The 13,522-nt window shown below is 39.9% G+C and overlaps 1 protein-coding gene across 3 annotated transcripts in view; it reads left to right on the plus strand.

The window, feature by feature from the left end:
• The window catches only part of LOC132832323 (lysine-specific histone demethylase 2), a 112,828-nt gene that overhangs the window by 92,995 nt on the left and 6,311 nt on the right, over positions 1-13,522 (plus strand). For all 3 annotated transcript variants that reach the window (XM_060850238.1, XM_060850239.1, XM_060850240.1), the window contains exons 18-19: positions 2,438-2,563; positions 9,650-9,772. In XM_060850238.1, the coding sequence (XP_060706221.1) occupies positions 2,438-2,563; positions 9,650-9,772 (249 nt within the window). The remainder of the gene's footprint in view (positions 1-2,437; positions 2,564-9,649; positions 9,773-13,522) is intronic.

The following is a 13,522-nucleotide window of genomic DNA, read 5'->3' on the forward strand; positions in this document are numbered from 1 at the left end:
AGAGAGGAAGTGTGTGGAGCATCGAAAACTTCTTAATGAGACCAGAACCAAAGAAAGCTATGGCGCCTGAGACTTTAGACTCATCTTGAACATCTTCCTTCTAAAGATTTCAGGGAAGGTATATCTTGATAAAATATCAGAACAATCATGATGTATAAGGACATCTTTTTGTTATTCATTCCTGGGGTATGGAATTTGCTGACTGGGCCTGAATCTCTTGTCCAAAGAGCAGTTAACAGTCAATTACATTGTTTGGGTCTGGAGTCTAATGTCGGCCAAATCAAGTTAGAATGGCAAATTTCATTCCCTATATGACATCAGTTAACTAGATGGGTTTTTATGACAATTGACAATGGTTATACTTGATCGTTATTTGACTAGCTTTTTTATTCCAGATTTTTATTGAATTCACATTGAGATTAGCCAGGCTCCAGATTACTTGCCCAGTGACTATGCCACTCAGCTGCCTTCCCATCTCCATTTATACACTGCCAACAGTGATACATAATTATCTAGAGACTCTGAGAATGTGGTCATTTGTGCAATAAATACAGTTTTAAGGGAAAACATAAACAGTACTTGAGATACTGAAAGCGATTTGTATGTCATTGAAATTGAAACCAGCGTTCTCTCAATGTTAACTTATGTGGGTATGGCTTAAGCCACTAAATGATGGGAACAAGGATAGAATATTGGTGTGGAGAAGCATTGCATACAGAGGACTGCAAGAAGCGAATAATTCAGTAATAGGAAGTTTTAAATGGGACAGAAGTGAGGCCATTTAAGATGGCTTTGACATAAATGCAAATAATACTAAATAAGAAAAACTTTTTTCAGTGGCGGACGAATTAATTAGAATAGGGAAGAGCAAGATTCAGAATGATTTGAAGGTGTTAAGTGACATGACCAATGCTACGTTACTTTCAAATAGGAAACGCATATGCAAATATATGTGGGAGGGCACGAATATTATGATTGAGCTTTAAGGTCTAGTAAATACATCTATGTTTGTATTTTGTCCCCAAAATATTCAGATTACAAAACAAAAGTAATTCTCAAAGCAAACACAGAAATTGCTGGAAAAGCTCAGCAGGTCTGGCAGCATCTGTGCAGAGAAAGCAGAGTTAACATTTTCGGTCTAGTGAACTCTGATTTTCTTTCACAGCTGCTGCCAGACCTGCTGAGCTTTCCCAGCAATTTTTGTGTTTGTTGTTGATTTACAGCATTTGTAGTTCTTTTGGTATTTAAAAATAATTTCATGTTGCACTTGATCAAACCCCATCTGGAGTATTGTGTAGATTGAGCCTTCCAATCATTGGAAGGAGATCATTTTTGAAAGGAATGACAAACATATTTTAGTGTACAAGGAGTTTATTAGTATTTCTAAATAAAAGTTCAAAATAGGTTAATCTGTGTAAGTGGGACTGGCCTCAATATGATGACTGGCCTCAATATGATGACTGGCCTCAATATGATGACTGGCCTCAATATGATGACTGGCCTCAATATGATGACTGGCCTCAATATGATGACTGGCCTCAATATGATGACTGGCCTCAATATGATGACTGGCCTCAATATGATGACTGGCCTCAATATGATGACTTAAAAACTTATCAGGAAAGCTTAAGGATTATTTTGCAACAAGCCATTCTATACATTTCAGTACAATTGTACTTTTGAACCAATATCGAAATCGCTCAGTTGAATTTGAATTCAAAACTATATTAGTATCTTTATGTTGAGTAGCTATATATTGAGTACTGATTTTTTAGATTTTTTTTAGATTACTTAGTTTGGAAACAGGTCCTTCGGCCCAACAAGTCCACATTGACCCGCTGAAGCGCACCCCACTCATTCCCCTACATTTCCTAACACTACAGGCAATTTAGCATGGCCAATTCACCTAACCTGCACGTTTTTTGGATTGTGGGAGGAAACCCACACAGACACTGGGAGAATGTGGAAACTCCACACAGAGAGTCACCTGAGGTGGGAATTGAACCCGGGTCTCTGGCACTGTGAGGCAGCAGTGCTAACCACTGTGCCACCATGCTGCCCATGATCTAGTTTGAGAGACAAAAGCTCTGCAAAAATTTCCATGCATATATTCTTGAAGGTCTCGATTGGTAAAGTATTGAAATGTGATAAGAAATTTAAAAAGAAAACTCTGCCATCTGCTGCTACACAGAATTTTCCAAAGATAACACTTCATTACTTTCTCTTTATTTTTCCTGCAGGTTCCTTTCTCAGTCACTGAGTGAAGGCCTGTGGAATTATGCACTTTGAAATCATTTAAAATTCAGATCTTGTGTTAATGCCTTTAGAATCCTTCAACTTCTACCAAAAAGATAATCTGCGCTCTTCCTAGGAATTGATTGGATACTTTTAAAATGAGTTCCAATCACTGAAACTGCACTTTTTTTTTGTCTTTTAGATTGCCCTACAGTTTCCATACAAATTTTGGCAGAAAAAAATTCAAGGAGCGGACTTCTTTGGCCATATTCCTCCCAGTCCTAACAAACGAGGACTTTTTGGAGTATTTTATGATATGGATCCACAAGTAAGTAAATAAATTTTATTGTTTGATACTAATTTTAGTATAGTCGTAACACAGCATGGAAACAGACCCTTTGGACCAACTAGTCCATGCTGACCCCAAACTGAACTCGTCCCACCAGCCTGCACTTGGTCCATATCCCTCCAAATATTTCTCATCCATGTACTTATCTTAATGTCTTTTAAACATTGTACTGTACCCACATCCACCATTTCCTCTGGAAGTTCATTCCACACGTGTATAAAAATGAAAATTAGGTTTATAAAATTATGAGGGACATGGATAAGATAAATAGACAAAGTCTTTTCCTTGGGGTGGGGGAGTACAGAACTAGAGGGCATATATTTAAGCTGAGAGGGGAAAGATCTAAAAGAGACCTAAGGGGCACCTCTTTCACGCAGAGGGTGAAATGTGTATGGAATGGGCTGCCAAAGGAAGTGGTGGAGACTGGTACAATTGCAACATTTAAAAGACATCTTGATGACTATGTGAGCAGGAAGGGTTTGGAGGGATATTGGCCAGGACTAGGTTGATTTGGAATATCTGGTCGACATGGACAAGTTGGACCAAAGGGTCTGTTTCCGTGCTATACATCTCTATGACTCTGTCTTTTTAAAATCTCCCTTCCCTCACCTTAAAATATACCCCTTAATCTTGAAGTTTCCACCCCAGGGAACGACTCCTGGCATTCACGTTATCTATACCCTCTCATTATTTTGTAAACCTTTTAAGGTCAAAATAAAGTCTTAATGCCGTGAACAATCATCAAAAGTTGAAGTAAATTTCAAGTAAAATATGGCAGTAATATTGCAAATGGGAAAAGGAGAGAAAACAGAAAATTTGATAAGCTTTTTTAAAAATAAAACTGTTCTTATGTTTTTAATACCAATGCCTAAACTATTAGGAGCAACGTGATTCAGTAAATCCAGCAAATATAATCGGAGTGATTATATTGCAGTACTGATTTTGTTAAATGTCAAAATGATTGGTATTCTGAATTGACAGCATTTACGTTAACAATGAATTCAGAGCACTGGTGACAGCAGTGAAAGTACTGCATATATACCGAGTTAAATGTTCAGGGCAATGTTTGGTGGTATTGTTGCCAAATCAGTCGTCCAGAAATTCAGGTATTATTCAGTGGATGCGTGTTTGAATCCCACCACAGCAGGTGATGGAATTTGAATTCAGTACTAATCTCAAAATCACCAAACATTTTGTAATCTTTGAGTAACTGAAACAACCAGTGCTACATTCCCTGTCCTCCCACATACATTTAAATTTGCTTTTTCAAGTTGAAAGGAAGCAGAAGTATGAGTATTGTTGACTGTGGTGAAAACACGTCTGATTCATTCATGTCTTTTGGAGAAGAAAAACTGCTGTCCTTACCTGATCTGGCCAGAAAATAATATGGTGACTCTGAACTAGCCATGGAATGAAACCAGATGGACCACTGGCATCACTTAAGTACTAGAAATGATATCAAACTCAGTACTGTTAACCCTACAAAATTGTCCTTAACAACATCTGGTGGCTAGTGCCAAAGTTGAGAGTTGTGTCTCCGACTACTCAAGCAATGGTATAACTACTCACCGATTTACATCCAGTCATATTCATGGAATCTTTCTACCTTACACAAACTGTCCCAAATAAAAAAAAATCCCTAGGTATATCCTGCCCCACAAGCAGGACAGGTCCAGCAGAGGTAGCAGCACTGTAATATACAGACTGCAGGGTTAACCTATGAGTCCTCTACATTGACCCCCACCACCATCTGTGCTAAACAGGATAGACTTTGAACAGATCTCACAAGTAAAAACTGGGCAAACTTGATGCACTCCGAGCCATCAGCCAGAGCATAATCATACTCCAATACAACCTGCAACCTCATAGCCTGGCATATCCTCCACTCTACCATTACCCTCAAAACAGGGGATCAACCCTGATTCAATGAAGATCACAGGAGGAAATGTCAGGAGCAACATCAGGTGTACCTACGACTGAGAGGACAAGACAGGTGAAGCTACAAGACAGGAATATTTGTGTTGAAACCGCATTTGCATCAACTGACAGGGCTAAGAAAATCCACAACTGAGGAATCGGATCTCAGCTCTGTGTCCAGCCATATCCAGTCATGAATGATGGTGGGCAATTAAACAACTCGGTGACACTAATATCCTCATCATTAATGATGGAGGAGTCCAGCACACCTTATGAAAGTTAATCCTGAAGCATTTGCAACAATCCAGCCAGAAGTTCCAAGGAGCTAATCCATCTTAGACTCCTTCAGGTGTCCTGGGCATCAGAGATGCTAGTCTTCAGTCAATTTAACTCGATCTGTGATGTCAAAAAATGGCTGAAGGCACTGGATACTGCAAAGGATGTGAGCCCTGACAACATGCCAGGAATAACACTGACGATATGTGCTTCAGAGTTTGGTGCATCCCCAGTCTAGCTATGACACTGGCATCTACCTGACAGTTTTAAAAATTGTTCATGTATTGTCCTGTACACCCACAACAAGACAAATCCGTCCTGGCTAATTACCACCTAATCAGCATACTCTCAAACATCTTTAAAATGACCATTGACAATGCTTAGCAATAATCTGCTCACTAATGCACGTGTCGGTGTCACCCAGAACCAGTCAGTACCTGAATTTATTGCTACCTTGGTTCAAACATGGACATAAGAGCTGAATTACGGAGGTGATATGCATGTGACTGACCTTGAAATCAAGGCCACGTGTGACATTGTGGCACCAAGGAGCCCGAACAAAAATGAGCGGGGCGAGTCTCTCTGCTAGTTGGAGCCACACCCAGCACAATGGAAGATTAAACTTCATAAGGGATCGTAATTCTTCAATTACACCTATTCAACTACATAGCCTCCTCTCAACTACATTGCTGCATTATGGACTGCCTCAGTGCTGCTGCTCTGTAAGCCTCCTTTGCTTGGTCTGTACTATCTTGGACTCCAAAACTACATTACACTATTCATTCACAAGCTGAGCCTCGATTCTTCACTGACTGCTAGCTTCACCGAGGAAAACTGCCTGAGTTTTTCAATGAACTCCAATCTTGTTCAACTGCATTCAGCTAATACCACTTGTCTGTCTTTCAAGCCCTGTTCTCCCAGATGCACTGAAGCACCAATGCTTGAAGACTTCTTTTGAGTGCCTCACAACTTCCTGTAACACTGAGCCAGTGACTTTGCACCTGGCAATCCTGACTTCAACACTTTGAACTCAAGAACTTTCGGAATTACTCGAGCTATCCAGCTGCTCTTGCCTCTTCACTGAGTTGCCAGACCCACAATCTGTGTAATTTACACAAGTGGAATGTTTGATCTGTCATTTATGGAGAATCATGGTACTCTAGTTGACAATGTGTGCAGAAAATATTTCCTGCTATAGAAACTTGAGGTTTGTGTTTTGGAGCTCAAGTAGTGGTTAGAGATACTGTGGCACATCAGTGAGGCTGAAAACCCATTTAGAGAGGTGGTCACACAGTAGCCCAAGAAACTGGATGAAAGAGTGACCACCAAGCAGTCAATGCGAATCAGATAGGTGGGGCAGACGTCCACTGGGGTCCCACTCGATTTGTTTTCTGTTTTGGAAGCTGTTGGTACTGGTTCCCCAAGAGAGTGCAAACAGAGCAAGTGGCCTGAATGCGCAGGAGTGATAGCAATAGGGGATTCATTAGTTAGGAGAATAGACTAGTGTTTCTGCAGCCACAAATGTGACTCCAAGATGGTCTGTTGCCTACCTGGTACCAGGATCAGGAATGTCACAGTGCTGTAGGGGGAGGATAATAAGGTAAAGATCACAATACACATTGGTACCAACAATATAGGTAGAACAAAGGGATGAGTTATTCCATCAAGAATTTAGGCTGCTTGGTCGGACCTCAAAGGCATGGATGAAGAAGGGGCAGAACTGACAGCTATACATTGAGGTAGAGGATCTTCAGGAAGGAAGAATGTTAAAGGAAGTGATCTTGCATTATTAATTAAGGAGTCAGTTACTGTAGTGAAGAGGGATGATATCCTGGAAGGATCATTACATGAGGCTTTCTGGGTAAAGCTTTTTTATTTCTTCTTTGGCCACAGAGGAGATGCTAGATCACTGGAGGTCAGCTAATGTGGTTCCACTTTTCAAGAAAAGTGTTGTTTGACCATTAAAAAGAGAGAAAACAGAGATTTACAGACCAGTGAGTCTCAAATCAAGAAACTATTGGAAAACATGCTGAAAGAGAGAATTATTCTTCACTTGACAAGGCAAGGTTTGATCAGCGATAGTCAACATAGCTTTTTCAGGGAGAGGTCATGCCCAAGACATTTGAATTTTTCAAGAGGAGAGTAGGAAGTGAGGGTAGTATCGTAGATGTAGTTAATATGGATTTCAGCAAAGTCTTTTACAAGGTCCCATATGGAAGCCTGATAAGGAAGGTAAAAATCGCTTCGAATCCTGAGTGACATGCCAAGTTGAATCAAAATTGGCGGTGGTTGTAAAGGTTGTTTTTTTGTCAGTGCACAGTGGTGTTCACTGGCTTACTGTCAGAGATCAGTGTTGGCCCCCTTATTGTTTATGATATGTATAAATGAAATAGATGGGAATGTGGGGGAAATGATAAGTAATTTTGCAAAAAAAAAGGACCAGGTGGTTGGCAGTGAAGAAAAATGTCTTAGATTACAGGAGGTTTTAAATGGATTGGTCATTTGACAGATCAATGGCAGATAAAGTTTCATCCTGAAAAGTGTGAAGTGATCCTTTTTCCAAAGTGCTACAAGGTGAAGGTGTAATCAATGAATGGTAAGATGCTAGGACAAACAGAGGAAGAGAGATCTGGGATGGTTTCCCACAGACCTTTGAAGACAACAAGTTAGTAATGTAGTGACACATGGGACACATCTTTTCTAGTTGTGGAAGATTACAAGAGCAGGGAGGTTATGTTGGAGCTGTGCAAGTTTGGTTCAGCCACAGCTGGAGTACTGTGTGCAATTGTGGTTACCACACGATAGGAATGATGTATTTGCTCTGGCAGGAGTGCAGAAGAGATTCACAGGATGTTGCTTTGGATGGAGCAGTTTTGCTATGAAGAGAGGCTGGATGAGCTCTGATTGTTTTAAGAAGTCCTGAGGCCTGACTGAGGTATTTTAAGATTGTGGGCCATGGACAGAGTGGAATAAACCAACTTGTTCCCCTCAATAATGAGGGGCCAATATTTTAAAGTGACAGGCAAGAGGTTTAGAAGGAATTTGAGAATGCTTTTTCACCCAAACGGTTGAGAGAATCTGGAATACATTGCCTTGGAGTGTATTTGAGGCAGGAAACCTCTCAACCTTTAAGATGTATTTGGATGAGCATTTGAAATGTCATTAATATTCAAGGATGTGGGCCCAGTGCAGATTTAGAGCAGTTTTTATCAGTGCAGACTCAGTAGGCTGAAAGAACTCTAACATTTACCTGCCCTCCCAGCTGGACAGCTAACTACAGCACTTCTGATATGGAATCTGCTTCTGTCTCTGTCTTTGTCTTTTTCCAACATGCTATAACCTTTGAGCTGCACTTCATTGTCCCCCAAACTATCCTGAAAACCTTGGGATAAATCCCTTGCCTATTGCTGGGCAGAACCAAATGTTGCTAACATTCTGAACCAGTCAATTGTAGCATGCTTGGAGCTCTGCATCTAAAGTTACAATCTAGGAATTTTGGAGATCTATTTCATCAGATGTTAGCAGTTGCAGAAGTTCAATCTATATAAAGGAAGACCTTACATTTATACAGCAATGTTCACCTCCTCAAGATGCACAGCCAGTGAAGTACAGCAATCCTTTGCTTTGCACTCCTAATCTGTTCTTCTGAAACAGTGCTGAATGAAAATTGGCAAATGAAATTGCTTCACATAAGACACATAATACAGCTGGGTAACGTTCCTCACTTGTAATTTTCACATTTCTTTATTATTATTGAAAAAATGATGTCAGAGGTTTTAGTCATGAATCCATTATGGCAAACGGAAGATTATACTTTAAACCTTTGCAAGAATTTATCCTAAGAGAAACCGATGTTGGTTCGTTGGTTGGCAGATCAACACTGGTCAGGTGTTGCTGCAGAAAAAGCAAGGCAATAGACTGGAAAGCCAGTGTTTCCCTGTGGCTTGACAAATCGCTGTGGACCTGACATCACTTAGCATCCTTTTCGTATAAATTTGAAATAATTTGAAATTTGGCATTCTTGTCTTTATTCTAATGAATGCAATATGAAAAATGTTGGCTGTGTATTTCTCCTCTCAGCAATAATTTACTAAATCATCCTGTTTACTAATTACTGCCTTTGACTTGCTGTCACTCCTGAGTTTTTGCATCCCTCTGCCTTCTCACTTGCCTCCTCTCTGGAACACAGTTGAGTTTGAAAATCCTTGCATCTCTGCTAAAATAACATCAAATAAATAATCATCTTCTCCCAGGGATTGCTTGCTATTTTTCTATTGTCATTGGGTGAGGTGTCAATCATTTATGTTGTTGCCATGCAGCCTGATTGGCTGGATTGATCAGGATTATCAGAATACTCTATGTGCCATAAATGCAGCATTAATAATCAAATGAGCAGCACTTGATGGGCTGGTGTACAATTGGAACAGGTGCTTATTTTAGAAGTAACTTTGTGATCTGATATTCAATCAAGATGTGGATAATTTCGGCAGTATAAGAATGGTTGGTGTTTAAGGAAGAGATCATATTTCTACAAAATGAGCAAAACCAGCTTGAATTGCATCTCAATATTGAAAACATCATAAGTAAAGTTTGTGACAAATTTGAGCTAGTTATTACGTTTGGACTTTTCTGGGCCTGAAATTATTTCTATGCACATTGTCATATTTGCTGAGCTTGAGAGGTAAGGGTTCTCAAGCACATGAATTGGGCCATTAAAAATAATCAAAATATATCCATTGATATCATTACCTAAAACCTTAGTATATCGTCCTCACGGAAAATTTGTTTTTGTTTTGTCCTTTGCCAACAGGTCATGGGTTATTTTTACATGTCCTATATTCATACGATTTCTACATGATTTGAAACTTGCAGGGTGAGCATTGTGTTCTGATGTCTGTGATCAGTGGAGATGCAGTGGCCGTCGTTCGGGATATGCAAGAGCAGCAAGTGGCTGAATTATGTATGAGCGTCCTCAGAGAACTGTTTAAAGAAGAGGTAATATAATAGAGAATTAAAACACTATTAAATAAACTTTTTTTCAAAATGCCTTTTTTTCCTTGCAACGTATCAAGTAATAATCTCGAGTTTTGAGGTTAGTTACAGATGCCTGGATGCATTCATACAACTGTCTGGGTAATCCCAGTATTGCAAATAGTAACATGTTTAAAAAGCAAAAATGGCACAGACAGCAATTAATCCTAAATATCATGCTTCTGTTTGGGTGAGAAGTAGGGCAAGGCTACCATAATTAAATATTTTGAAGATTTGTATGTTTGTTAATTTCACTGCATGTTGTATTAAGTTGCTTTACATCTAGAAGTTTTTATAGGTGAGAACAAAGAAAATAGGAGTTGGAGTAGATCGTAATGCCGTGGTACCATTCAGCAAAATCAGACTGATCTTTTGTATCCTCTCCATTTTCTATTCTATCTTTAGTCATAAATCAGCTTGTCAAGTCAGAGAATTCCAAACATTGAGTAAAGAAACTTCTCCTTAATTCAATCCTGATTGGTCAACCCTTATTCTATTCTGAGGATATGATCCATAGTTACAGTACTACATCTCACTGGGGTGGCATGCTGGAAATCGAGCCCTGTTATTCCTGGAGTTGTCACAAAAACTAAAGACTTGAAGTAGTATACATCCCTGAAAATACCAGCCTTTCAGACCCAGGTTGACAGACCTGTACTTAAAGTATTATTTATGACATGCAACTAGATTCTACCTACAGGCAAACAATTATGAACTCTTGATGTACAATTCGACTAATGAAACTTTAATCCCCTTATAAATTTCTACTTATGCATACACACGCATCAAGAAAAAAAATGCGTGTTATAAACAGAGGGAAAAACTCGTTTCCATTCACCACAGTTGCTGAGATGATTCTAATGATTGTGCTGGTCAAAATTCTGCTTCACCATCTTCTTTCTCCAAATCCTCTTTCTGCTTTGCAAGATGCACAGGTGGCTAACTCACTTACAAACTTACCAATTAAAAGTTACAGCTTACATCAACTGAAGGAAAGGTAAACTGATTTTCTTCAGGCTTAAAAAGTGTTATTTACTGCAGAGAATGGAGGGAGCTTCTGAGCTGAATGATTTCTCCGTTCCTTATTTGCAGCTCCAAGCTATTCAGGTAACTGAGAACTAATAACATTGGCAAGAGAAGGCCTCAGTGAACGATAACTGGTCACTTTTCTACAGACCAATCAGCTACTTGTACCAATCAAAGCTGCATCTATACACAGCCCCTTAGAGCCAATCACACTTTAACCATTGCTCAACATGCAGCTGTGAAAACTATTGTTGCAGTGAGTGTTGTTACTTGCTTTTAAAACATGCATCAATCTTCCAGTAAGCCTTCAGTTTTATGTTTAATTTCTCAAACAGCCCTCAGAATTTATGTTGCACTGAGATTCACTTATCTTACCTCATGAATCAAGGTACAGGCTTTCCTCAGGTTGGGAACAGATTCCATTCTTGACTGACTTCACAAATTAATTTGTTCACCAGTGGAACACAATGCTGGACAATATAAAATAGCAATTCTTACATATAAGAAAATGTTCACAAGTCGAATTTTTAACCTGATTATTAATGTATACTTCTATGGACTCATGTTCATGAGCATATGTAAATCAAGGATCCCTATCATAAACCATAGTTGCACCTCCCCCCGCAAGGCAGGTATCTTGTTCTGTAGGTAAGGATACCAAAATCATACGCAGTAAACCAGTGTGCTCACATAATCGCGAATTTTTATTGTATTCATTCATTCAGATGAAGATCATATTAGCTGGCTAAGCATCTTTTATTGCCCATTCCTATTGACCTTGCAAAAGGTGGTCGTGAATTGCTGCCTTTAACAGTTGCAGTCTATTTCGGATATGTACTTCCACAATACTCTAAGGGAGGGAGTTTCAGGATTTTGACCCACTGTGGCACAGTGGTTAGCACTGCTGCCTCACAGCACCAGGGTCCCAAGTTCAATTCCGGCCTCGGGCGACTGTCTGTGTGTAGTCTCCTAGTGTCTGTGTTGGTTTCCTCCAGGTGCTCCGGTTTCCTCCCACAGTCCAAAGATGTGCAGGTCAGGTGAATTGGCCATCTTAAATTGCCCAAAGTGTTAGGTGCATTAGTCAGAGGGAAATAGGTTATTCTTCAGAGGGTTGGTGTGAACTGGTTGGGCTGAAGGGCCTTTTTCCACACCGTAGGAAATCTAATCTAAAAAAATACCAAATGTTGCCTTCACTATCCAATCTACCTGCAAATCTACTTTCACGGGACTATGAACCTGCACTCCCAAGATCTTTGTTCAGCAACACTCTCTCAGACCTTACCGTCATTAAGTGTCAATGTCCTGCTAAGATTTGCTTTCCCAAAATGCAGCACCTCTCATTTATCTAAATTAAACTCCATTGGCCCATCTGATCACGATCCCATTGTAACCTAAAGTAGCCTTCTTTGCTGTCCACTACACCTCCAATTTTGGTGTAATCTGCAAATTTACTAACAATACCTCTTAGTGAACCCAGCACCGATCCTTGTGGACTGGTCACAGGCCTCTAGTCTGAAAAACAACCCTCCACCACCACCCTCTGTCTTCTACCTTTGAGCCAGTTCTGTACTCAAATGGCGAGTTCTCCCTGTATTCCATGAGATCTAACTTTGCTAATCAGTCTCCCCTGGAGAACCTTGTCAAACGCCTTACTGAAGTCCATATAGATCACATCTACTGCTCTGCTGTCATCAATCCTCTTTGTTACCTCTTCAAAAAACTCAAATCAAGTTTGTGAGACATGATTTCCCATGCACAGAGCCCTGTTGACTATCCCTAATCAGTCCTTGCCTTTCCAAATGAATGTACATCCTGTCCCTCAGGATTCCTTTCAGCAATTTGCCCAAGACTGACATCAGGCTCACTGGTCTAGTTCCCTAGCTTGTCCTTTCTATCTTTCTTAAATAGTGACACCACATTAGCCAACCTCCAGTCTTCTGACACCTCACCTGCGACTATCAATGATACAAATATCTCAGCAAGGGACCCAGTAATCACTTCCTTAGCTTCCCACAGAGTTCTCGGGTAAACCTGATCAGGTCCTAGGAATTTATCCACTTTAATGCATTTCAAGACCAGCACCTCCTCTGTAATATGGACATTTTTTCAAGATGCTGCTATTTATTTCCCCACATTCTGTATCTTCCAAGTCCTTCTCCACAGTAAACACTGATGCAAAATACTCTTTTAGTATCTTACCCCATCTCCTGCAGCTCCACAGAAAGGTTGCCTTGCTGATCTTTGAGATGCCCTGTTCTCGCCCTAGTTACCTTTTTGTCCTTGATGTATTTGTAAAATCCCTTTTCATTAACCTCTTTGCTATCTCAAGTCCCCTTTTTTTGCCCTCCTGATTTCCCTCTTAAGTATACTGCCTTTATACTCTTCTAAGGATTCACTCAATCTCTCCTGCCTATTCCTGACATATGCTTCCTTCTTTCTCTTAATCAAACCCTCAATTTCTCTAGTCATCCAGCATTCCCCACACCTACCAGTCTTTCCTTTAACCCTAACAGGAATATACTGTTTCTGGACACTTGGTTCTCATTTCTAAAGGCTTCCCATTTTCCATCAGTTTTTGAACGTTCTTGTCAAATATCATCAAAATGGTCCTTCCTCCAATTTAGAACTTCAACTTTTGGATCAGGTCTATCCTTTTCCATCACTATTTTAAAACTAATCAAATTATGG

The sequence above is a fragment of the Hemiscyllium ocellatum genome, chromosome 34 (assembly GCF_020745735.1).
Source record: "Hemiscyllium ocellatum isolate sHemOce1 chromosome 34, sHemOce1.pat.X.cur, whole genome shotgun sequence".
NCBI lineage: Eukaryota > Metazoa > Chordata > Chondrichthyes > Orectolobiformes > Hemiscylliidae > Hemiscyllium > Hemiscyllium ocellatum.